Genomic DNA, 26,741 nt, shown 5'->3' on the forward strand with positions numbered 1-26,741 from the left:
GAGACGATGGGATCTTTGGTACGCGTCTTACCTGCCCTCGTGGCCGCGATATCTTGCTTCACGGCGCTGGCCATCGGTGAGGACCTTTGGATGTGCTAGTAAGGGATTAAGTGGCGATTAAGGGATTAAGGCTAGCAAGGGATTAAGTGAATGAATCGCTCAAATGAATGTCATTCGAAAAAATTGTCGTACACTATTTGTGCCTCTGAATTGAGTAGCTTACAAAATTTACTATTCATATTTCTACTAATAAAATAAACTACATCCCCCCAGACGTCCCCAGCCCGCGGAACCTCAACGCCTACAACAACTCAGCCGCCGACGGTCCCTACTACGAGTTCCTGGACTACGCCCCCGACCTGAGGGACCAAGGCATGGATAACTCCATTAAAGTCGTCTGCGGCACTGGCGTGTGAGTGAATATTTCTCAGCGACGTATTCGAGTTTCGGTGAAGTATCATGTACAAATGGAAAACTGTGAAGGAATATTAGGATGGTACATGTAGGAGGAAGTTCATGTGACTCTCTTTCCATAGACCTTAAAATTTATCACGTTGAGTGTCCCGTTCGTTCTCTAATCTCCATTGTCACCTCTGAGTCATAGTAACTGTATACGTGTAACTCATTATTTGATCGTGAAACGCGACTGAAAATACGATCAGGGGTGATTTTTTTACTTTTATTCGTAATGAGATTTGAAAGCTTACCCCCGTCTGATTCATCTGATGTTTTGTCTAGCAAATATTATTTGCTATTATATAATGAATGCTTCTCGTTAGAGATATTCCTCCTGTTTCGGTGTACATAAAACCATCAGAAACCTTCTGTTTCTTCCTTTCAGATGGTTGTTGTATGATGGGTACTACTACGGTGTAGAAAAAGAAGGTCCTGCTTTATTTGCCAATGGCTACGGGTGCGCCAACTATACGAATTCCTATTACTATGTAAGCAAACAGAAGGATTTATAGCTCGAATGCATTTAATAAATGGGAATGTAAAAAAACGCTTAGTGTATGTATCACAGTGGATGTATCAACATTTAGTTTTATTTCCTGACAGGATAAGATATCTTCTCTGCGGTACGCAGGCAGCCCCAACGGTTTTGACAATGCCTACTACAACCTCTACGAGGGTGGCGGCTTCACGGGCAATGAATTCAAAGGCAACAAAAACGCCCCGGACGTCTCCTACTTGGACATGAAGGTGTCCTCCTTGATTACAAGTGGAGAATCGCCATGGACTTTCTTCACGTACGTCTTGCGTTATTATTCACCCCAAATATCTGAGGGACGGTTATATGCTTTGGTTTAATTTTGCGTCTTTTTCGATATGGTGGAAATTAGTTTAAACATCTGATGATGAGCGCAGTAAGCAATCAGGTACTTCACACGTAAAAGTAAATGCTGCCAAAAAACGAGAGCAGCAGTGCAGTGTATATACGATTAAGCGAGTACATTTATAATAACAGATTATAGCCCTGTTTAGGTATCAGATGTAAATGGTTGCTTCTCTCTTGCACCTTTTATATGTATAATAATTATATGGAAGACCTGAGGTTAGTTAGGGTTTAGTTTGTGATCAGAGGATAAATGATGCACAGAGTAGAGAATAACAGGGTACTTAATTGTAGAGTAACGCAGCATACAGTTTGTGGGATTACAGATGGAAGTGTGAGTTTAACACATTTGTCTACACAAACGACTCGAGGGGAATGAGTCGAAGAACCCATTCTCGGCAGTTCTCGGTTTTGACTAACGCTACTCGTTCTGTCAGAGAACTATATCTCGTTCAGTGAGTGACGTCGTTACTGAGACAGACAAAAAGAATTAACCTGTCTAATTTCGGATGGCTGCTATCAATTCACATCTTACACAGAGGTACGGGAATATTGATGCTAGGAGATGGGTCTTAAGAAGTATGGATATGGATCGGTGCCACATGATGTGAGGATACGTGTCTCATATGAAGTGAAGAAACGTACCTCATATATATATATAGAGCGTGGATTCGTGCCTGATGAAGGTTAATGGCGTCTTTGGTGCGCAGGGGCCAGAACTACACCGGGGAGGCCGTGTGCGTGTATCCTTGGGACGAGTACGGCGTTTTGACTTTCACAGCTGGATCAGTAAGGAATCAAAAAAAGTTTGCGCGTCCCTTTTTGTCCGTCCTAATGAGAGTTTGTCCGTCCCTTTTTGTCCGTCCAAATGCGAGGGAGTCCGTCCTCCTGTTGCCAGCGAGCGCATAGTGATGGTCATTATGCAATAAAATATTAATTGTGTGTGTATAAAAATTGGCATAGTGACGGTAATACATTAGGTATCGCTGTAACAATATCCAAATGCATTTATTTGATATTGATTCATTTATGTTGATTATTTGTATTCCGAGCGTTTAGTGAACCATTACCAAGTGCTCTGTATAAAAGTGCAAGTAATCACATTTTTTATTGTGATTAATAGAGAATGAATAAGGAGAATTATTATGTGACATTGTTGTATAAATGCGACATGGACAGCGTCATGTTCCGAAATTGAAGGCTTTTTCTTTTATGTACGCTAACTTAAGAATGTTGCTTAACTCACTGCGGCAAGTTAACCTGGCCTCGCAAAGCACTGCTTGTCACCATGTCACCATGACAGGATATATGGGCGAGCTGAGAAACTTAACTAGCGAACATCAACGAAGTGCTCATAACTTTCTAGCTCAGCCAAAGCTGTTGAACTTGTTTTTTGGTATATGTTAGCTCTAATCATACTCATTGCACACATACCAATGTTTATTCCTGCATTTTTTTCTTTCCCAAGATGTCATACTACATGGGATTAGCGGACAACTCGATCAGGTCGGTGGCCAAGGGCTGTCTTTCCGACAACATTCATGGTGGGCCCCACTGACAAGTGCTGCATGAAGTCGAAGACTTCCTGCCTTGATAAATAAATGAATATATGATTCCAAACGACATCACAGACGTTTCTTTTCCACATTTTGGAATGGCAATTACGAGCAGCCGTTTATTTTGCTACCTGAGAAAAGCTCGCAATCAGGCCCAGAGCTCAGAGAATTACAATCGAGCAACTTCATCTCGAGATCCGCAATGAGGTCAACTAGCTCCTTGACAACCTTGACAACAACGTCAAACCCCGAACTATACGCAGCAACGGTCATTTCAGACGAGCGGGAGTTCTTCAAGAATCTGGTGTAATCAATAAATTTTGCTTCAAAGAAGGTTGTAGACTTCTTCATACATAGTATGTAATTCTCGTTTTTTCGGCAATCTCGTCATGAATAATTAATATAAGTCATGCTCAGTATAAGTAATCTAGGCATGATGCTTTCATTTCTACACAATTTTTCCAGCAGATGGAATGTTCTGAACAGAATACGTTTGGACCGAACATAAATATGTAAACATAGAATAGAATAGAAAATGTACATATACTGAACATGCTGCTCTCATGCTTAGATAACAAACTTCACCGTTTTCCAGCAGATGGAATGTTCTGAACAGAATATACTTGTCTGACTCTGATCAGAATATACTTGTCAGTCATCTAATTTACTGAAGCAAACAAGAGATTGTTAAAACAGAGAGATTATTATTAACGTTAAACTTCACGTTAAGGATAGTTTTTCTTTACAATTTACGGGTTCAGGAGTTATTAACTTTCTGGTAGATGATTTTGAATCTATATGTAACTGCAGGCCACTTGTGCGACGAAAATAAAAAAGGCGACATATCGGCTCAGGCCCTCAGGATGTGAGATAGCGACAGCTGCTTAGTCGTTTGTATACCGTGATGGCAATCTTATCTGACAAAAGTGAAAAAAGTCTATCTCACCTCCTTTGCACATGATCAAATTTCGAGAGAGACAATTGTTTAAAAATCACTCCGTCCACTCACTCCAATGTAACCTCTGACGTCTGAACAGTAGGTTTGTCAGATTCACGTAACATGAGGCTTAGTCTTTAAATTGCGCAACGATGCATGAAATGTTGCCACAATAAACCGATTAAGTATGCTACTTTGAGAGGAAGAATTTAAATTGAAATTTGTGGACATTATTCAGTTATATAATTAATATATAATATAGATTGGAGAAAAATTCGAAATATTTGGATATTTTGCAAGTCAATTTGTTTCCAGTCAGGATAGTTTATACCAGTTTATAGTTATGACGATGAAGAAAGTGCTTATATTCCTGGCCCTGTCAGTCTATGAACATTCGGGTCAAAATGTACTGTTAAACTTTTCAAACAATCTTATGGTGAGAGGTGCATAAGGTCGGTAAATGCATTTTAAACTCTTCTTGCTATTTTGTTCAAAAATTAGATTTTTGAATTATATGGCAACTTATTAAAATGATATTCAGATTTTATCACGTTGTTTATATTATTTATTTAAATAATAACTCCTCGTCAATATTCATTGTAGTTCGAAAAAAATGGAATAAAATTAAGATAAGTGATTCACTCTTCCATTAATTGCTGTAGAAATGTCTTTTTCCAGCTATATAATTACGTCAGAACTACAAAATATCTTATAAACGAATTATGAGAAATGTGATTTCTGAAATGCCTCTAAAGTTACAACAAACCCTTTCTGAGCAAACTTTCCTGAAATTGATCATGCATTAAAGGCGGTTCAATGTAAACTGTAAGTAATCAGATAATTGCGTCATGCATCGAACTCACCTTCGTTTTGTCAGATCTCTGGCCGTATTCCATTTTACAAGCTAATAACCTTATTCTGAAATGCGTACGAATGCTCTATGGAAGTATCGATAGATGATATAAGTAACAATTTCTTTTAATAGGTGTGGATGTCCTAGCCTACGTTTACGTTGGGGAACAAACATACGCACGCACGATATTGAGTTCGATTGTAGAATCGTTCATAGTACGAGTATATACAGCAACCGAAACGTGGTCGAATAGAGTCAATAGACCAACGTTATACTTTATCAACGAATCAAACAAAGAACAATTCTTATAATAAGGGGATCAACATTCTACGTGATACAATAAGGAATTTAAATCAGCGGAAATATCAGCAATAATTTAGGATGAATAAAGAAATATTTAGCATAATTTCGGGCAACATTTTCACTTTAGAGTTAATATACTTCCAAGTTCCCATGGAGACTAGCCATGGAGTGATAAAATTACATAGCACAACATATTATATCGATTTATTGGAGTGTTTTTACTTGGGCAAGCTAATTGGTCCGTTGTTAAACTAACATAAGCGTTTGATACATGCAGCCTGCTTCTCGTATAGCCGTATCCTCAATGCATCAGTCAGACCTATTTGTCACGTTCTTTAAGTACTATACATGCTCCACGCGATGGAGTCAGTTTCCAGGCGTCAAAGACTTAAGATCCCCATATGCGCACAACGTGTTGGAGATCCTCAACGTGCTCCACGTTGCAAGGTTTCCCTCTGTAGATATTGTTGGATTTGCATCCCCTGGCCACCGAATTGATTTGCTTTGTCAGGGGTGCCCAGGTCTATCACCTTGTGGAGGTTTAGAAACATCAAACATTCTGCGATGCAATGAATTTGAGGTTATTTGTCGCTACGTAAACTATAAAAACACTACGTACATTAATGTCAATATCAGCGATCGACAAAAACATATTGTGGAAGCTATAGGAGCTCAAGAGGTTTTGCTGCTTGGAAAACTAACAATTGCATTATTGATGTTCTCAATTGTCCACGTTCACAGATCGCTTATCTGGTCATGGAAACCAGGTTATAATCGTAACGAAATAAGAGAAAACCTCTGCTACAGGAGGTAGGCTTAACTTGAACAGATGTTGTTGAAATGTATGTTTTCTCATTAGTTAGCTATGACCAGGAGTTGACCACTCGAAAATTAAAATCCACGCGAAGCTACGACAAAACAATTAACGATATCGTGAGCCCTCATGTGACGTACCCAATGCACGTACGCATGATGGTAAGGAGAGACCGCAGTTATCGGCCGTATGCGTGGGACGCACGCAATATGGCCACGCCGCTGAACTGAGTACACCTGGGAACAAAAATAAGGTTATTCATTGTGAGTGACGTATACGTGCGCATTTATGTGTTTTAATAAATAACGTATCTTCTTTAACTCTAGAATGTTAGACGTACGTGTAGAAAGTCCACGGTTATTGTCCAGATATAATCAAGGATGATATCGCTAGCTCAAATGAGCCCAAGTTCCCGACGTCGCCCGTCAACTCAGCCCCCGTGTAATCGCTCCCGGTGTAAAGGTTGTAATAGATGTCGTCTTAACCGACTGGGCTGCCAGCGCGCCGCAGAGATGATACCTTCAAAACTGTCGATAAGTTTACAATTATATATTTGATCCGGTTAGTGAGTATATGCTTTTAGCTTGGCGCTGCAAATCTATAGAGAGCGCTTATCGAAGATACTTATCTTGTACATATGAGATATTAAACAGGGAGGAGAGTTGGTTCAAAACATGTTAGTGTTATTTTTACTTATATAAGTGAATAATATATTTATGCCTTATTTTTATTATGTCATTTCTGTTATAAAACTACTAAAGGGATTCAAGGAGACGAGATTCAGTGAGACGGGATAATGCGTTTCTGGATGACTGGATTCTAGTGATGGGATCCGACATGGTGAGATTCAGGATAGAGGAAGTCGGATTGTGAAAAACATGGCACAACACAGCACAACACAACACAACACAGCACAGCACAACCCAGCACAACGCAGCACAACTCAGCAAAACACAACGCAGCACAACACAGCACAGCACAACGCAGCACACCACACCACAACACAACACTGCACAACACAGCACAACATAGCACAACACAGCACAGAGCAGCACAGCACAACACTACACAACACTACACAACACTGCACAACACAACACACCACAACCCAACACAGCAAATCACGTAACAACACATCACACCACAGCTCAACACAGCACAACACAACTCAACACAGCACAGCGCAGCACAACGAAGCGCAGCACAGCACAGCGCAGCACCTCACAGCGCAGCACAGCGCAGCACCTCACAGCACAGCACAGCGCAGCACAGCACAACGCAGCACAGCCCAGCACAGCGCATAACATAACATAACATAACAACACATAAGATAACATAACAACACATAACATAACATAACATATCATATCAACTCCGGTACCTATTTAGTTTCGTAATGATTTATTAACGTTCATTGTGAGAGATTCACACGAGGAACACGTGCTAATTTATTCATGCTTATCTTTCTTTGATGCAGCGGCATACCTGACATTAATCTATTTAGATTCTAACATTTGGTATCCCTGCGCACCGATGTGATACCGAAAGATATAATGGAATATATAACAGGGCAATCGCATACATGTTTTGCTACAGCTATTTAAGCAAGTGTCTCGTCCAGCCGCTGCATTAAAAGTCACCAGTGGAGAAGATGGGATCTTTGGTACGCGTCTTACCGGCCCTCGTGGCCGCGATATCTTGCTTCACGGCACTGGCCATCGGTGAGGACCTTTGGATGTGCATATAGTGAGGGATTAAGTGGCGATTATCAGGAGTAAGTAGGATGAGCCGCACACATGAATGTCATTTAACAATTATTTTTACACCATTTGTATTTCAGAATTAAGAAGAAACATACAAAACTTACTATTTACAATTCTATTAATAGAATTTATTACATCACCTCAGACATCCCTGACCTGCGGTACCTGAAAGCCTACACCGACTATGACCCCGACGGCCCCTACTACGAGTTCCTGGACTACTCCCCCGACCTCAGCGTCCAGGGCATGGATGATTTATCCATTAAACGCATTTGCTTAACTGGACAGTGAGTGAATATTTTTCACAGACGTATTCGAGTTTCGGTGAAGTATCGTGTATAAATCAAAAACAGTGAAAGAATATTAGGATGGTGTTGGGGAAATTTCAAGTAACTCTTTCCATAGACCTTAAAATTTATCATCAAGTTGAGTGTCCCGTTCGTTCTCCAATCTCCAGTTTCACCTCTGAGTTACAGTAACTGCATGCGTGTAACTCATTATTTGATCGTGGAACTGAAGATTCGATCAGGGGGGATTTTTTACTTCTATTCGAAGTAGAATTTGAAAACTTAGCCCTACATATCTGATTCATCTGATGTTTTGACTATGTGCTATTATATAAAGTGCTATTATATAATTATGTGCTTTTATATTATAATTAATTATGTGCAATTATATAATTAATAATTCTCGTTAGAGTTATTACTCCTCTTTAGGTGTGTATTAAATCTGAAATCTGCTGTATCCTCTTTTCAGATGGGTGATGTGCAGTGAGCGCTACTACAGCGGATTTAGCATTAATTATGGCGGGGTCAACCACTGCTACAACCTGTCTTCCAGTTACCCTGTAAGCCAGTGGTTCCCAAAGTGGGCGATATCGCTCCCCTATGGGCGGTGGAAAGATTTTGGGGGAAGAAGAGGGCGGTAAGATTTGTAAGAAAAATTTGTATGGAAGAAAAGGGCGGTAGGGAGCGGTAAGGGGGGGTGGCAGTCCGAAGTCGAACTCAGAACTTCGAACGTTTGTTTGAAGATTTGTACACAACACGTGCATCACATGACTCCCAGCAATGATAAAAATTTTCACCCAGGTCTGTTTTTTAACCTCTCCTGTGTTTACGTCTCGGACAAATTAACGGCCGGACTCGCGGCCGGTCTCACGGCCAATTTCCAAATTTAATGATCAAGGAATATCTATCAAACTAATGAACTTAACTCGATGAAACTTGGTACACGTATTCATTAGGACCTAACGGTAATGTTTGGCTCGTGAAAATTCTTTGAATTTTGCCTTCATTTGTTTTTGCCATAGTTATATGGCAATACGGGCCGAAATTCACAGTGATCAAGGAATTTCTTCCAAACTACTGAACAGATTCTAACGAAATTTTGAATTTACACTCCTATCTACCGAACGGTAATATTACCTCATGAAAATTTTTTCGATTGTGCCTTCGTTTGCAATTTTTTGTTCATTTCACCTACATTCGTGATTTAAACACCCAAACGTGCTTAAATTCGCAGTAATCAAGAAATTTCTTCCAAACTACTGAACAGATTTGAACGAAACTTAGCATTTAAATACCTTAGCAACGGTGATGTTAAGTTCGTTACAATTTTTTCGTTTTGACTTCGTTTGCGAGTGATACGGCTATACGTAAACGGCTCTTGGTTAAACCGGCCGGTATACGTAAAAGCCGGTCGTTCCTCCTATATCTGTATAACTCGCGAATGAAAGCAAAATAGAAAAATTGTCACGAGCAGACGAGCTAAACATCACTGTTGGGAGGTTAGGTTTTTATATACAAAGTTTCGTTGTAATCTGTTCAGTAGTTTAGAAGAAATTTCTTGAACGCCTCGAATTTAAGCGACAAATTAACCGGCGATACGGGCCCAATATAAGGAAGTGTGAAATTAAGAATGACGGAGAAATGAAAAAAAAAAACTCGGAAAAGAAGGTAAACTAAAAAAAAATTTAGAAGCTAAAAAATCACCGTTTGGTAGTTAGGAATGTATATTCAAAATTTCGTTCAAATCTGTTCAGTAGTTTGGAAGAAATTCTTTGATCACTGTGAATTTCGGCCTGAATCGCAATATAACTCTATAACGCAAGATAATATAACCACTGCTGTAAGCAAACGGACGGATTTATAACTCGATTGCATTTAATAAATAGGAATGTGAAAAAACGCGTAGTGTATGTATCACAGGGGATGTATCAGCATTAACTACTATCGCCTGACAGATATCTTCTCTGCGGTACGCGGGCAGCCCCTACGGTCTGGACGACGTCTACTACAACCTCTACGAAGGGGAGAACAGGACGGGCAATGAATTCAAAGGCAACACAAACGTCCCGACAGTCGCCAACTTGGACATGAAGGTGTCCTCCTTTTCCACCAGTGGACAATCGCCGTGGACTTTTTTCACGTACGTCGTGTGTTATAATTTAACCCATACATTCGATGAACAGATATATGCTTTGGTTCAATTTTGCGCTTGTTACGATATGGTAGAATTTAGTTTACACATCTGACGACGAGCGCAGTAAGCAATCAGGTACTTTATAAGAAAACATAAATGCTTTCAAAAACGAAAGCAGGTGTCAGTGTAAATAAGATTAAACGAGTGATAATAACAGATAACAGCCCTGTTTAGGTAGCACAGGTACGAGAATATCGATGCTGGGAGACGGGTCTTTAGAAGTAAGGATCTGTACCACATGATGTGAGGATACGTGCCTCATATAACAAGAAGAAACGCACCTCATAGAGCGTGGATTCGTGCCTTATGAAGGTTAATGCTGTCATTGGTGCGCAGGGGCCTGCAGTACGCCGGGGAGGCCGTGTGCGTGTACCCTTACAGCCCCGTCAGCAACAACGGCATTTATTTACATAGCCATTATAGCCCATCAGTAAGAAAGGAAAAGGAATTTGCGCGTCTTTTTTGTCTGTCCTAGTAAGAGTTTTCCTTCTGTTGCTGGCGAGCGCATCGATCGTGAAGGTCGTTACAGCAATAAAATATTAATTGTGTCTGTGTGCAGAAAAATTGGCATAATGATGGTAATACATTAGGTATCGCTGTAACAATATTATAATCCAATTATTTGATATTGTTCTATTTGTGTTGTTTATTTGTATCTGAATACGAAGATGCGTCGTAAAAATATTCAGAGCGCTCATTGGACAATGACCGAGTGCTCTGTGTGAAATCGCAGGTAATCAAATTATTTCACTGTGACTAGTAATTAAAGATCAAAGTGAATTATAGCGGTGACTTGGTTGCATAGATGTGACATCGACAGCGCCATGTTCCAAAATTCAAGGCTTTTTTCTTTTATGTACGCTAACTTGAAAATGCTGCTTAACTCACCGCAGCAAGTTAACCTGGAGTGAGTTAAGCAGCATCCCCAAGTTAGCGTACACGAGTCACCGTATTGTGTACTGCGGGTCACCATGTCGCCATAACAGGATATATCGGCGAGATGAGAAACATAACTAGCGAACATCAACGAAGTTTTTATCATTTTCAGGCGCAGCCAAAGCTGCATATAACTTTTTTATTTTGGTTTGTTAACTCTAATCATACTCATTGCTTGCACGTCAATGCTCAACCATGAATTTTTTCCTTTCCCAAGATTACAGACTTAAGCTTACCGGACAACTCGATCAGGTCGGTGGCCAAGGGCTGCCTCACCGACAACGTCTACAGGGGCGACCGCCCCCACCAGGAGAAGCTCGGAGACCATGCAGGACGGACATTAGGACATCCGACAAGAGCAGCATGAAGTCGAAGACTTCCTGCCTTGATTATCAAATGAATATATGATTCCAAACGACATCACCCACGTTCCTCTTTCACGCTTTGGAATAACAATTACATAATAAAAAAATATAACTCACAACTCACTGCAATGAGTGACAGAAAGCGCATTTTCTCGTCGACGAAAGCGCGAAGTCACGGACGGACACACAGACAGGCAGACGGACAGACGGACATGTTAAGCACAAAGCGCCTTGTTTCCATAAATGAGAAAATGCGCTAAAAATAACTAAAATTACGAATTTGCCTTATTCAGTTGTATACCTAATAATATGATTTTTCTTTTAAATGTAAATTTTTAAATTGGAATGTTAATCCCCTAACCTCTTTTGTTTATTAAATTTTGCTGAGTTAAAAGATTTACCTAAATAGCAAACATTCTGAGGAATTATGACGCGGATATTGACTTTTTACATTATTTTCAAGGCCAGAAGAACTGACGAACAGAACGCTCGTGACTTCGGTTTTCGATGTCATTAAGATTGCGTTCATAATTAATTGCATTCTTTATGATCATTATGACTGCATTGTGCATCATCATCATTATGACTGCATTGTGTTCATCATTATGAAAGATCCTTCTCCAACTGTGGCTCATATTCCTAGTGCTTCCATTGACACCATACTTGTCATGTAGCGAAGACAGCATTTGTTTTTATTTAGTGTTGGTTACGGAGGCCGGTTGGTGAGTTAAAACAGATGCCCCGAGGTCCACGGCTTCCTCCAAAAACTACTTTACTTATGGAACTGTTTTTTTTTATAATTGCACTGAAAATATTTCATTCGTACTCTTATATCATTTATTTACGGTTCTCCGAGCTGAAAATGTCGCGGCCTTGTGTTTGTTAATTAGAACCCAAGTGTGTACAGACGTGGAGTTGACAGATGAAGTGGCATGAGAACTAGACTTCCTCATATGAGGCAACACTCACTGAAGCTGACATGCATTATGAGGCGTTGGAGCATACATTAATTACATTGAGGTGTACAAAAGTGCAGGCGCATACGCAAATAACAATGAGGTGTACAATAGCAGAAGCAAAAAATCAAACTCATGAAACTGTTATTAGCAAGGTAATATTTCGATACTCATATTAATCTAAACAATATGTTTATAAAAAGAAATATATCAAGTTACTTAATAACAATTTTTTCTCGTCCCCGCCCATTGTTGGCATTAATGTAATTTTCTCCAAACGTTTCCTCAGAACCTATTATGCGCGCGTATTCCCAGAACAAAAATGATGTTCGATACTCAATGCACAATTTCGGCTTAATTGTTAAGAACTTCAAACTCATGCCATTAGTTGAGGTCATAATGAGTTCCAGTAGAACCGACGGTGTAGTAAAATGCACTAATATTAGTAAATTATTATAATGCTTTTTTCATAATTTTTCATAGATTTTATCATTATTTACAAGTCACTTTGGTTTTTATTTCGGTGCTTCGGCTGATGCGGCACCGAAGTATCCGTTCTGTACACTGCATTATGTAAACTATCATTAGAAGATCGTCATGGTCACTGCATGGTGAACACTATTTTTCGACGATTTTTTGAAGAAGGGTTATGACATTGGTTGACATATATTGATGAAAAATAATACACGTTTATAGTTATAGCCTTTAAAACATGCAACAGGCATCACATTAGATGTACTATCATGTCTCTCGCCACGTTTCTCCTCTCAACTATAACTTCCTTTCCAACCTTCTTGATTGATTTTGCAGGCGGTGTCAGCCCTGGTAAAGTTTAAGATTTTGGTATACGAATATTGAAGTCATTGCTGAAGTTTAGGGTAACAAACGATATAAAATTTTATATAATTTACAGGAGCAGTTAATGCTTCAATAGAAAGTATTTAAACAAAATAAAATAGCAGGACGCAAAAAGAAACTTCAATATAATTTTTTTAAACATCTTTACGCATAAACTTGGAGTCCGCGAGGTCATCTTTAGTATTTTAATGATTGCCTAACGTTAACTGTGAGAAATTCGCACAGTGAACACGTGTTGATTGTCTAATGGTTATCTTGCTTTGTTGCCACGGGATATTACACTCGTTAACCTTAACTTTCTGGTAGCATTATTGCGAATCATCGTAATGATACTGAAATATACGTATAAAGGATACATTAAACGCATATGCTTAACTGTGCAGCGAATGAATATTTTTCAAAGGCATTGAAAAAGTGAATGAATATTTTTCATATTAATCGCAATAGAGAATTAATCTGATGGTAAAGCAAAAGTGACACAGAGTGACGTAGCGACACCGACAACTACTCCGGTGAATAAATGCTACAGTAAATGCGTACAAGCTGCAGCTACACATTAAATACTCGTTTGTTCTCTAGAAACGACATTTGTCTGTGAAATTTTAGAGTAATGCGGATTCTTTAGCGCTAAAAATGTCTAAATGACTGAACATAGAAGCGTGTCGTCATCGAAGTCATAATGTGAACAAAGATGTAAGCGAGCCTCTGATTTGCTGATGTGCAACGTGGTTTGATAATACCATTGAAGATAAGTTTTGCGTACTCAAGTTTTGAAATTTACAAAAATTGCTCTACTTAATTAAGCAACAGAAAGCTCTTGTGCGTAAGTACAAGAAGTTCTGACTCCCACCAAGTGAATAAATAATTGGCCTTCCACGAAGTGCGTACACAAGGCTTTACCCTGATCTCACAGAGAGAGAGAATATCACTCAATAGTATACGTATCTTACTGGACAAGGTTAGAAAACTTGCCGCTATCTGATTCAAGCGATGCTTTGACTAGAAGAAAAAATATGCTATAATGTTTAATGCAAATGATGTTCCTTCTCTTTAGCTACATATTAAACCATTAGAAATCTCCTCCATCCTTTTCAGGTGGTTTATGTACAGCGGGGACAACTACAGCGTATACTATAATATTCATGATCACGCAGTCAACCACTGCTTCAACCTGTCTTCAACTATATCCGTAAGAGAGTGAAAAGACTAATAACCCGTATTCATTTACTCAACATTACTGTGAAAAACGCCTTGTTTTGCATCATCAAATTAGTTTTATAAGCATTTGCTCCTATTACCTGGCAGATATCTTCTCTGCGGTACCCGGGCAGCCCCTACGGTCTGGACGACGTCTACTTCAACCTATACGAGGGGGAGGACAGGACGGGCAATGAATTAAATTAAGCGGATCGGCTACCCCTACGGAAAACTTCAACAGTTATCATCCGATTGTCATGAAACTTCACATACATACGTAAAATGTAAAAAGAAAAACATTTTGCTCATATAAATTTTTCGAAAAAATTGATAGAAAACGTGAAATTCATAGAAAACGGCTAAAAAGGGGTACTTTAGAAAATCTATCTCCTCCCACAAATATCATCCTACAACATCGAGACACATATCAATCGATTCGTAAAGACCATATCTATTGACTCTCACATCACTTTTTTCATTTTCCATCTAGTTTTTTTATTGCGTTTTTTCCATTTTTCTCATTTTTATCTCATTTTTCACCCCTCCCCCCCTTCTCCCCCATATAAAAAACGAATCAGACCGAAATTCAAAAAAGTGATGTTAGAGTCGCTAGGCCTGGTCTTTACGAATCGAATGGTATATGTCTCATTGCTGTAGCTTGAAAATTGTAGGAGGAGATAGATTTGCCGTGAGAGCAGTATGAGGTTTTCAGTACGCCAAAAGACTGCCCGCGCGGCACTTAAATAGACATAAAAGAGTCGCAACGCAGCCAAGATACCGTAACTTAGCCTTAAACCAAGTCAGGAAGGCATGGAGCAACTGGCTGCACACCTTTCACGTCGCTGTCATGATGGGCACTGAGAGGTTTGGCTTCAGCTCGCAGTTTTAGTAGTCACGCCCCTTAATTATTGCCTAAGGAATTACTATAGGCCGACCCCACCCCCCCCTCCCCCGTTCTATGGGGCGTGGTGCAGTAGAAAATGGAGGTACAAAGATGGGTGTACCACCAATCGATGCGTAAGAAAGTGCTCTTTCAAACAAGACTATGCCCACTTTAGTGCCATGATTGGCTGCTTAATGCCAGGCCTTCCTTTGTGGAGTGACCAGCGCGTCATTTATCCTCGTAGAGTTTTGTTAAGGGACCTAAAACCCGCCTCCCTTTGAGGAGCTGTCACAAAGTCATTTTTCGACGTACAGGGACGATACTTATACCGTTTGATGCGCAAGAAAGCAACCTTTAAGATGAGATAAGAAACAGAAAAACTCAAAATTTTAAAATTTTAGGGTAGCCGATCCCCTTAAGGGCAGCACCAACGTCGCAACTGTCGCCAACTTGGACATGAATGCGTCCTCTTTCGCAATGAATGGACAATCTCTGTGGACTCTCTTCACGTAAGTAAAACTGAATTCAACTCAAAATTCTGTATGGCATATAATTGTACGACCAGGAACCGTGATGGAAGTTTGCAACGTATGTAGAACCGTCTTGGTGATTACTGTAATAAGGTAGCAGTTATTAAGCTAAAATTCAAATAGAACTACAATACTGGCATTAGTAAGTCAATGTAGGGTTTGCAAGCCATAACCCTCCATTTGTGTACCAGGTTCCACCTCAGTCTCGGTCAATCGTCTCCTCTCAGTCAATCGTCAGTCTCGTTTCTGTCCTCCTTCTGCCTTAGCTAGCACTCGGAAGTTATTCGACTAGCAAACGTTAACATGGTGGCAGCGTATTAATTAATTGAGAAGATAGAAAAGAGCAAGTCGCAGTCTAGCTACACGAAAGTGGCCGCATTGAAAATGAAAGCCCGCATGACATTATGGAACAACGCTGTGAAGAATTGGACAATTTTCAAGCAACGCTGGGAGACATACATCGTGATATTGGACTTCAGCGCGATCTTTACAGTAAAGCAGAAAGCACTCTTCATACATTGCCTTGACGAAGACGCCCATCCACCTAATCAAAGCCATTCAAAACTCATCAAGCATTTAGCCACGCGTAATTTTAAGCATTTGGCAAGAACAGAGCAGGACTTGGACACTTGGCGTCCAGGTTACAAGGTTAATCAGTAATGAATAAATGATTGTGCTCACCATTCTCTCACCCATGTTCGTTTGTTCACAATCTTGCTTCTGTGGACATCTGTACCCGGAGAGCCTCGGCGCTCAAAACTTTAACTTCAAAACTCGAGACCTACAAGTCCAGCTTAGCAGCCTCATCCACCTGCTTGCTTCCAAGTCCTGTCCACTCATCGTTGGGAAACATCCGCAGCTCTGAGGAACTTTTACCCTCATTTATAAATATGGTAGCGAGGTTATTTTCTTGTAGGTACGACTAGCTCCCACTAGCTATGCTCTAAACCTAGGCCTCCAAACTTCTCGTTATTGCTTACCACTCAAAAGGTACGTATACGGTAGCCGCGTACCACCAGGACCATCACAATGTAGAGGAAATTATAGCATTTCAAATTTTCAGTATAGCTTATACTTTATCATCAAATATAAAGAAGAACAATTCTTGTAAACTGGGATCAACATTCTACGTGAGATCAGCTAAAATTTTAATAATTTATCATAATTTACGGCTACACTTTCACTTTAGACTCATTTTTTCCCAAGTTTTCATGGAGACTAGCCATGGAGTGGAAAATTACACAGCACAGCATATTTTGTCGATTGATTGAAGTGTTTTTACTTGAGCAAGCTAATTGTCCCACTGTCAAACTAACATAAGCGTTTGATAAATGCAGCCTGCTTCTCGTATAGCCATATCCTCAATGCATCAGTAGGTGCTATTGCTATTTGTCGCGCTCTTTAGGTTCTGTACGTGTTTCACGCGATGGAGTCAATATCCAGGTATCAAGAGCTTAAGATCTCCATGTGCTTCACGTATTGGACATCTTTACGTGCTCCACGTGTTGGAGATCATCTACGGGCCCCACGTGTTGGAGATCATCTACGTGCCCCACGTGTTGGAGATCTTCTACGTGCTTACGTGTTGGAGATCCATTACGTGCTCCACGTGTTGGAGATTCTTTACGTCAGTAGTTCCCAAATTTTTGCAGGCTGGCACTCCCTTGGCTCCCCAGTGATTTCCTAGCGCCCCCCCCATAGACACATACGTAAACAATACCACCCTACCAATTGATGAAACTAAATGAATTGAAACAATTGATATATACCACCCTAACCAGTTCAACACAAAATGGCGCGTTGTACCAAAAATATTTGTCCAAATGTTTACCAGTAATGAAAAATCAATTAACTGAAGCCTCAATCTTGGTTGCGAACGTATATGCACGCCTTATCACAGGAACAACATTGAACTGAGGCCTGAGGCCCAGCACCCAGTGGCGCGACATGGACTCGCAGCGCCCCAAACGGTAATAAACTCGGTTCATACTCGTATGATACTCGTGTGATACTCTCATTAGATATTTTAACACATTATTCTTCCTTCGGTGTGTGTAATTTTGCATCAGGTGCGCTTAACTCTATCGTATGGAAAGCGATCTTTTCTTTAGTATTGTATTTAGAGTGTGTTTAATGAAAAAAAAACATTTGAATATTATCGAAAATTTACACTAGAAACCCAGATGTTGGATTTGATACACAAACGAGTGACAAATTGAACTTTTTATTTTTTGAACTTAATCCCAAGGACGACCGGTGCAAAGCTTGAGGAAACCGGCGCCCAAAGAAATTAGGAGTGAAACCAAGTTCCAAAACACGAGCTTGGTTAGAGGTTTTATAATAGAGGTTCATTGAACTTAAAGACGAAGGAACCCGGTCCAACATAACTGTCGAAAAATTACAAGAACCTTGGTAGAAACAAGTTTAAACACACAAAAAGGTATACATGAAATATTCAACTTTTCAGTCGCTAAGAATGTTTTCAAGCTTATGAAGCAACGAATTTACACACCCTTTACAATATGGAGCATCTCAGAATTGCACATTTGTATTCGCAGAAAGCCCCCCCAAAAAAACGAACAAAGTGTCGCAACAGATATGCAGGAATTCAATGGAAATGAAATTGAAATAGCCGTTGAATAATGGGGAAAAAAGTAACAGCTGAACTTGCCTAATGTTTTGTCTCACTATTTCAGTATTGTAACCGTAACGTAACAGCCTCGCATCCACCTTAAAATTTTGTACCACAAAGCGGTTTATAAGCAGCAATTTTAAGAGGCAAGAAAAGAGGCCATTTAAAGGGAATTCACGATAGTAGATGTAAGAGCAGACTCCGATATAAATTATTTAATCAATTATTGGAATGAACTAAGCTTTTCCATAAGGTTATAAGGAACATACAATTGTCTAAATAGCCAAAGCTCCAAGGTTAAAGTGGCCTAGCCACAGCAGTGGGCGATTGATTAGACGTTTTCTGCTGTCAGTCTTACTGCCAACACCTACTATTTACAAATCCATACCAGCAATAGGTACGGAGAAAAATAAATTTAGAACCTAAGGAATGAGGAAATTTCTAATACAGAAGAGGTTCAAAATACCCAGATGTGTGTGGAAAAACCCATCGCAAGGAGCCATGTGCTGAACGAGTTGTGTACAAATCGTCAAACAAACAATTAAACTTCTGACTTCGACTTCGAACTGCCGCCCCCCTACCGCCCTCTTCTTTTTCACCGCCCCCCCCAAAAAACTTTTCACCGCCTCTAGTGGGGCGGTACCGCCAACTTTGTGAACCACTAGTGTAGATGGTCGCTAACGTGTTGATGGTCGCTACCGTATTGATTGTCGCTATACCGTGTTGATGATCGCGACCGTGATTAATGGTCGCTACCGTGTTGATGGTCGCGACCGTGTTGATGGTCGCGACCGTGATTAATGGTCGCTACCGTGTTGATGGTCGCGACCGTGATTAATGGTCGCTACCGTGTTGATGGTCGTAACCGTGTTGATGGTCGCTACCGTGTTGATGGTCGCTACCGTGTTGATGGTCGCTACCGTATTGATAGTCGTTACCGTGTTGATGGTCGCAACCGTGTTAATAGTCGCTACCGTGTTGATGGTCGCTACCGTGTTGATGGTTGCTACCGTGCTGATGGTCGCTACCGTGTTGATGGTCGCTACCGTGTTGATGGTTGCTACCGTGTTGATGGTTGCTACCGTGTTGATGGTTGTTACCGTGTTGATGGTCGCTACCGTGTTGATAGTCACTACCGTGTTGATAGTCGCTACCGTGTTGATGGTCGCAACCGTGTTGATGGTCGCTACCGTGTTGATGGTCGCTACCGTGTTGATGGTTGCTACCGTGTTGATGGTTGTTACCGTGTTGATGGTCGCAACCGTGTTGATGGTCGCTACCGTGTTGATAGTCACTACCGTGTTGATGGTCGCTACCGTGTTGATGGTTGCTACCGTGTTGATGGTCGCAACCGTGTTGATGGTCGCTACCATGTTGATTGTTGCTATACCGTGTTGATGGGCGCTACCGTGTTGATGGTCACTACCGTGTTGATAATCTCAACCGTGTTGATGGCCGCTAAACCGTGTTGATGGCTGCTTCCGTGTTGATGGTCGCAACCGTGTTGATGGTCGCTACCTTGTTGATGGTCGCTAACGTGTTGATGGTTGCTACCGTGTTGATGGTTGCTACCGTGTTGATGGTCGCTACCGTGTTGATGGTCGCTACCGTGTTGATGGTCGCTACCATGTTGATTGTTGCTATACCGTGTTGATGGTCGCCACCGTGTTGATGGTCACTACCGTGTTGATAATCTCTAACTGTGTTGATGGTCGCTATACCGTGTTGATGGCTGCTTCCGTGTTGATGGCTGCTTCCGTGTTGATGGTCGCTATACCGTGTTGATGTTCGCTATACCGTGTTGATGGTCGCTACCGTGTTGATGTTCGCTATACCGTGTTGATGTTCGCTATACCGTGTTGATGGTCGCTACCGTGTTGATGTTCGCTACCATGTTGATGGTCGCTACCATGCTGATGGTCGCTACCGTGTTGATGGATGTATACCGTGTTGATGGTCGCTACCGTGTAGATGGTCGCTATACCGTGTTGATGGTCGCTACCGTGTTGATGGTCGCTAAATCGTGTTGATGGTCGCTACCGTATTGATGGTCGTTACCGTGTTGATGGTCACTACCGTGTTGATGTTCGCTACCATATTGATGGTCGCTACCGTGTTGATGGTCGCTATACCGTGTTGATGGTCGCAACCGTGTTGACGGTCGCTACCGTGTTGATGGCAGCTACCGTGTTGATGGTCAGAAAACATGATATAGTACAGCATTATATATATTTTTTAATTTTTAGAAGCAACTGCTCAAGTTCTACAGACACCTCTATTTCAAATCACTGGCTAGCATGGACATGCTACAGCAGCGACCTGAAAATGGCGATTTTGCTGCGCGATTGACGACATTTTTATTATTCCTCATTTGAGGGTTACTAATTTAAAAAGTTTTCGTATTTCGAACTGAAATGTTGCCAAGGTTAGTTTGAAAATTGATCAAACTTGCGTGTAAAATCTCATCATGATTGGTAATGGCTATGTGGGGTTGATTTTATACCTTGTATGATCCTAATAGGTGGTTAAATGACACGACATGTCATGACACTACACGGCACTACACGATACGCCACGATACGAAATGACACGACATGTCATGACACGACACGACACGACAGGGAAGGCAGGGCATGGCAGGGCACGGCAAGGCACGACACGACACGACACGGCACGGCAGAGCACAACATAACACAACCAGCTCCATCACATAGTGATGTCGGCGCTGAAGTGTAGGCCTGATATGGCCTGTCGCCGATTCTTGAACTTTTCCTGACTTGTTCGCAAAAGATCTAAAATCAGGGTTGGCGATTTTTTTATTTTCTTTTTTAAATCAAACAAATAAAAAAAACAATGATTTTTAATTTTTTTCAGGATTTTTTTTAGCTTTTTTGTCTACAATTTGAAATGCTATTTTTTTAATGCTGCAATTAGCCTATACTAACAATAACAGTATATGGATGGCTAAAAAGGGCAGTTATTGCCTTCAAGAATGGCCAAGGTGGTGTTTACAACTTAGGGACTTTTGGGTAAACAATTATTGATAAGTCTATTCATTGGCTTTGTAAAGTTTGTATGGACCAAGGTAGCGAGCTAAATATTGACCATTAAACTGGCTTCAATATACAATAACACTCCAGGAATGCGGATCTTCTAAACATTGAACAGTCACATGACTTAACAGATAGGTAGCTGATAGCACAGTGCACAACACTATCAGTAGATCTACTAGTTTTATGTCCTTATAAATCTACCAGAGTAACCAGACTCTACCCTCTAAACACACCGACTGGTACCTAGTGACTGAGTGACTGACTGCACTGTTCTCATTTGATTCAGACCAATAAACCAATACTAAACATAAGCTGAACGACATCCAAACAAACCTCAAACGACTTGAAATGAGACATATGTTATGAGAAAAGCTAACACTGTTTGAAATAAACATGTACACAATTCAAACATTTTATTTCCGTTCACTGCAATTATATTATTTATATATTTATTTATTTTTTATATAGTTTATTTTATTTTATATTTTATTATATTATATTTATTTTATATATTATATTATATTATATTTTATATTTTATTATTTATATATTGTTTTGCAATTGTAATTGTTTTGTTTCCAGTTATATATTCACATATTCAAAGATTGAAATTAAATATTTCAATTAGAATACAGTACTCATATGGAAATCTTTCTAAATGCCTAAAAGGTCAATACAATCTCAACCAACCCTTCTTATATAAGCTAGCTAACACATATAAATTGTACAATGTGATTAATATATAACAAAAAGTCAAATATTTTGTTAAAGACTAGTTATAGCCTTATAAGAATTAGCTAAGCTGTTAGCTATGTACAATGTGTTGCAATACTTTAGGCCTCGGTATAGCCTACCAAAAACATACAATAATTCATTGGAACATAATACACACTAAGACTAAAAGCAACTTGTTTATATTCCTATTTGTCATAGCACATTTATAATAAACCACGAATAACAATACCTCAAAATGAATTGAAGAATGCCACTCAATATATTTGAATATATAAAAAAATCAAATATAAAAAAAATTTAAAAAAACATGATTTTTTTATAAACAAATCAAGTGATTTAATCACATGATTTAATCAGTTTGATTTAATCATTGCCAACCCTGTCTAAAATCTTGTCATTTGACCGGATCTTTTCATGACTGACGATAGTTTAAAATAGCTACTAGACTTCCACCTCATGTCACGACATGGCATGACCTGGCATGACATTGCATGATATGGCATGACATGGCATGACACGGCATGATATGGCATGACATGGCATGATATGACGTTAATTGTGAGAGATTCTTAAGGGGAACACGTGCTGATTTTTCCATGCTTATCTTTCTTTGATGTGGCGGCATCCCATGCAGCCTTGCATACTTCTGGTCTATTTAGATTCTATTATTCCAATATTTGCACACCGATATGATACTGAAAGATATAATGGAATATATAACAGGGGAATCGCCCACATGTGTCTCTACAGGTACAAAAGCAAGTGTCTCGTCCAGCCGCTGCATTACAAGTCACCAGTCGAGAAGATGGGATCTTTGGTACGCGTCTTACCTGCCCTCGTGGCCGCGATATCTTGCTTCACGGCGCTGGCCATCGGTGAGGACCTTTGGATGTGCTAGTGAGGGATAGAGGAAGGGCAATGACTGATTTAGCCCAAATTCGCAGGTGAACGTCAAAACTGAATTGAGTTCTAAGGCCACGCGTAGCTCAGTCATGTGATCCTCATCTCGAACAACGACAAAAATATCGTCGACGTATCTACAGTAGAGCTCAGGCCTGATTTTTGCGTCCGACAATACTCGGTTTTCTAGTTCGTACATGTAGAATTCAGCAAAGGTCGGACCCAGAGGGCTGCCCATGGCAACACCGTTGATTTGATGGTAAATTTTGTTGTCAGGTGTCCGGAAAGGCGATTCAGAAGTACAGATGCGGAGGAGATCAAGTAGGACCTTTTTAGGGATAGATGGAGCCGGTAAGTTTTCATTTGAATAAACATGGTTAGCTATTATTTCCAAAGTTTCTCCTATAGGAACGTTGGTAAAGAGGTTGGTGACGTCAAGTGAAGCTAGCACACCAGATGGGCGCCGACCGCGAAGAATTTCTAAGAAATCGCCTCTAGATTTGAGTGAAAATTTCTTCGGGATGTATGGTTTTATTAGAGCATCCAACACCTGGGCTGTCCTGTAGATTGGAGTTGTAACCTGAGAAATTATGGGTCTAAGCGGGTTGTTATCTTTATGGTTTTTAACGTTGCCGTAGAGGTAGCCCGGAGAATAACTGCCGACGATCGGAGTAAACTTTCTTGATCCAATAAGTGAGTTTGCAGTATTTATTAATTTGTTGGCTCTTCTCTGAATTTGCTCTGTTGGGTCTCGTCCGAGGCGACGGAATTTAGATTCATCTGAAACGATCTTACTTATTTTTGAATTGTACTCGGTTTTGTCTAAAATAACAAAGATGTTGCTTTTATCAGCTGTTCTTATGACAATTTGGTCGTTATCTCGGAGTTGCTTAGCTGCTTGGCGTAGAGCTGCATTAAAGAACAGCTTCTGCCAAACTACACAAATGGAAAACAGTGAAGGAATATTAGGATGGTGCATGTAGGAGGAAGTTCATGTGACTCTCTTTCCATAGACCTTAAAATTTATCATCAAGTTGAGTGTCCGTTGGTTCTCTAATTTCCAGTGTCACCTCTGAGTTACAGTTACTGCATGCGTGTAACTTATAATTTGATCGTGAAACGCGACTGAAAATATGATCAGGGGAGATTATTTACTTCTATTCGTATAAGGGTTTGAAAACTTACCCCCGTCTGGTTCACCTGATGTTTTGACTGGCAAATATTATTTGGAATTATATAATTAATGCTTCTCGCTAAAGATATTCCTCCTCTTTCGGTGTGCATTAAACTACCTGAAAATGCTGTATCCTCCTTTCAGATGGTTGATGTACGACGATCACTACTACGGTGGAGACTTTTTGGCTTTATTTACAAATGTCAACCGGTGCGAAAACTACACGTATTCCAATCCCAATGTGAGCAAACAGAAATAATATTAACTCGACTGCATTTAACAAATGGGAATGTAAAAAAAACTCTTAGTGTATCACAGTGGATGTATCAACAGTTACTTTCATTTCCTGGCAGGATAAGATATCTTCTTTGCGGTACGCTGGCAGCCCCGACGGTCTGGCCGACCCCTACTACAACCTCTACGAGCGATCGTTCTACGGGGGCAATGAATTCAAAGGCAACACAGACGCCCCGAACCTCGCCTACTTGGACATGAAGGTGTCCTCCTTGGCTTTCACTGGAAATTCGCCATGGACCTTCTTCATGTACGTCTTGTGTTAGGTATAATTCAACCCAAATATCTCAAGGACGGATAAAAACTTTGCTTTAATTTCGCGTCTATTACGATATTGTGGAAATTAGTTTTCACATCTGATGATGAGCGAATTAAGCTATCAGGTACATCACAAGGAAAAGTAAATACTTCCAAAAAGGAAAGCTGCAGTGCAGTGTAGATACGATTAAGCCTGATGAAGGTTAATGCTGTCATTGGTGCGCAGGGGTCAGAACTACACCGGGGAGGCCAAGTGCGTGTATCCTAACGTCATCAACAGCGACGGCGTTACTATGCACTACTATGTAGCTGGATCAGTAAGGAAACGAAATATGTGTGCGCGTATTTTTTGTCTGTCCTAGTGAGAGTTTTCCTCTTGTTGCTAGTGAGCGCATCTTGATGGTCATTACGCGGTAAAATGTTAATTGCATGTGTATACAAATTGGCATAATGACGGTAATACATTAGGTATCGATGTAACAATATCCAAATGCATTTATATGATATTGTTCATTTATATTGTTTATTTGTAATCAGAGCGCTTAATGAACTATGACCGAGTGCTCTGTATAAAATTTCAAGTAATCAAATTTTTTCCTTGTGGTCAATAAAGAATGAATGAGGTAAATTATTTTGGTGACATTGTTGTATAGATGTGACATGGACAGCGTCATGTTCCGAAATTGAAGGCTTTTTCTTTTATGTTCGCTAAGTTGAGAATGTTGCTTAACTCACTGAGGCAAGTTAACCTGGCCTCGCAAAGTACTGCTGGTCACCATGTCGCCATGACAGAATATATGGGCGAGCTGAGAAACTTAACTAGCGAACATCAACGAAGTGCTCATAACTTTCTAGCGCAGCCATAGCTGCTGAACTTTTTTTGGTATTTGTTAACTCTAATCATACTCATTGCACACATATCAATTTTCATTCCTGCATGTTTTACTTTCCCAAGATGCAATACTACATGGGCTTAGCGGACAACTCGATCAGGTCGGTGGCCAAGGGCTGCCTTTCCGACAACATCATTGGGCATCCGCACTGAGAAGTGAAGCATGAAGTCGACGACTTCCTGCCATGATAACTAAATGAATATATGATTCCCAACATCACAGACGTTTCTCTTCCACATTTTGGAATCGCAATTAAATAAATAAATAATATTGCATACATAATACACTTGTCAATAACTTGATAATTATATCAAATTACCGATATTCATATCAGTTTAAACTTAGATTCAAACGTTTTCACAATTGAAAATAATAATGTGTTTGAAAAATTCCGGAAAAAAAATTAACAAAAAATTACGACTTGGTCTTATTCAGTTGTACAATAATATGATTTTATTGTAATGTAAATAAAAATTTTAAAATGTAATATAAATACTTTTAATATATTTTATAATTGGTGTTTGCTGAGCAAAAAGATTTACCTAAATACCAAACATTCTAAGGAAACTTGTTGAAATAGTGGTCATGCAGAGACCAGACTTGATGAGATGCCTAAGATATTGGGCTAAGATATTGAACATTTCTATAAAACCGTTAGTAGAAACATATGCTATGCACACTTGCACAGGCCTGCCACTGACAGCCTAATGGGCAGTTTTCAAACTTAATTTTTAAAAATAACTGATAAATCACAGAATCAATGGCAATAAGTACAATTGTAATTGAATTATACAAAGGCCATGCTTGGGAGCCCCAAAAGGTTTAACTTTATCTATGTGCAATTAAGATGTATTCAGTAGGATTGAATTCTATTTCTAGTGATTAAGGGCCATTTATCCACGACCAATCCAGCTCCAGCCTGACGACTTGTTCAGTTCCACAATTATACAATACAAGCATATTTCAACAAAAACAATATTATTTCATGCATTTTTTTACATAGAATATTTGTACCTGTTCAATTATCATCCATC

The 26,741-nt window shown here is 39.9% G+C and overlaps 1 protein-coding gene across 3 annotated transcripts; it reads left to right on the top strand.

Moving 5' to 3' along the window:
* On the top strand, positions 1 to 25,864 carry LOC108666655. Of its 3 annotated transcripts, none has more exons than XM_018153572.2 (6): positions 1 to 76; positions 274 to 412; positions 842 to 944; positions 1,060 to 1,250; positions 25,041 to 25,131; positions 25,770 to 25,864. In XM_018153572.2, exons 1-6 carry the CDS (start codon positions 7 to 9, stop codon positions 25,857 to 25,859), a joined length of 684 nt encoding a protein of 227 aa, XP_018009061.1. In that variant the 5' UTR covers positions 1 to 6; the 3' UTR covers positions 25,860 to 25,864. The 3 variants fall into 3 exon arrangements, with proteins under 3 accessions (XP_018009061.1, XP_018009062.1, XP_018009063.1); XM_018153573.2 differs by lacking the exons at positions 842 to 944; positions 1,060 to 1,250 and adding exons at positions 24,407 to 24,503; positions 24,616 to 24,806; XM_018153574.2 differs by lacking the exons at positions 25,041 to 25,131; positions 25,770 to 25,864 and adding exons at positions 2,047 to 2,125; positions 2,805 to 2,961.
* Positions 25,865 to 26,741: the final 877 nt, after the last annotated feature.

This window comes from Hyalella azteca, unplaced genomic scaffold (genome assembly GCF_000764305.2).
Source record: "Hyalella azteca isolate HAZT.00-mixed unplaced genomic scaffold, Hazt_2.0.2 contig15246, whole genome shotgun sequence".
Lineage (NCBI taxonomy): Eukaryota > Metazoa > Arthropoda > Malacostraca > Amphipoda > Hyalellidae > Hyalella > Hyalella azteca.

Coding starts and splice junctions, on each gene's coding strand:
- LOC108666655 (XM_018153572.2), top strand. CDS start 7: ATGGGATCTTTGGTACGCGTCTTACCTGCCCTCGTGGCCGCGATATCT. Junction 77..273: donor CTTCACGGCGCTGGCCATCG/GTGAGGACCTTT, acceptor ACATCCCCCCAG/ACGTCCCCAGCCCGCGGAAC. Junction 945..1,059: donor ATACGAATTCCTATTACTAT/GTAAGCAAACAG, acceptor ATTTCCTGACAG/GATAAGATATCTTCTCTGCG.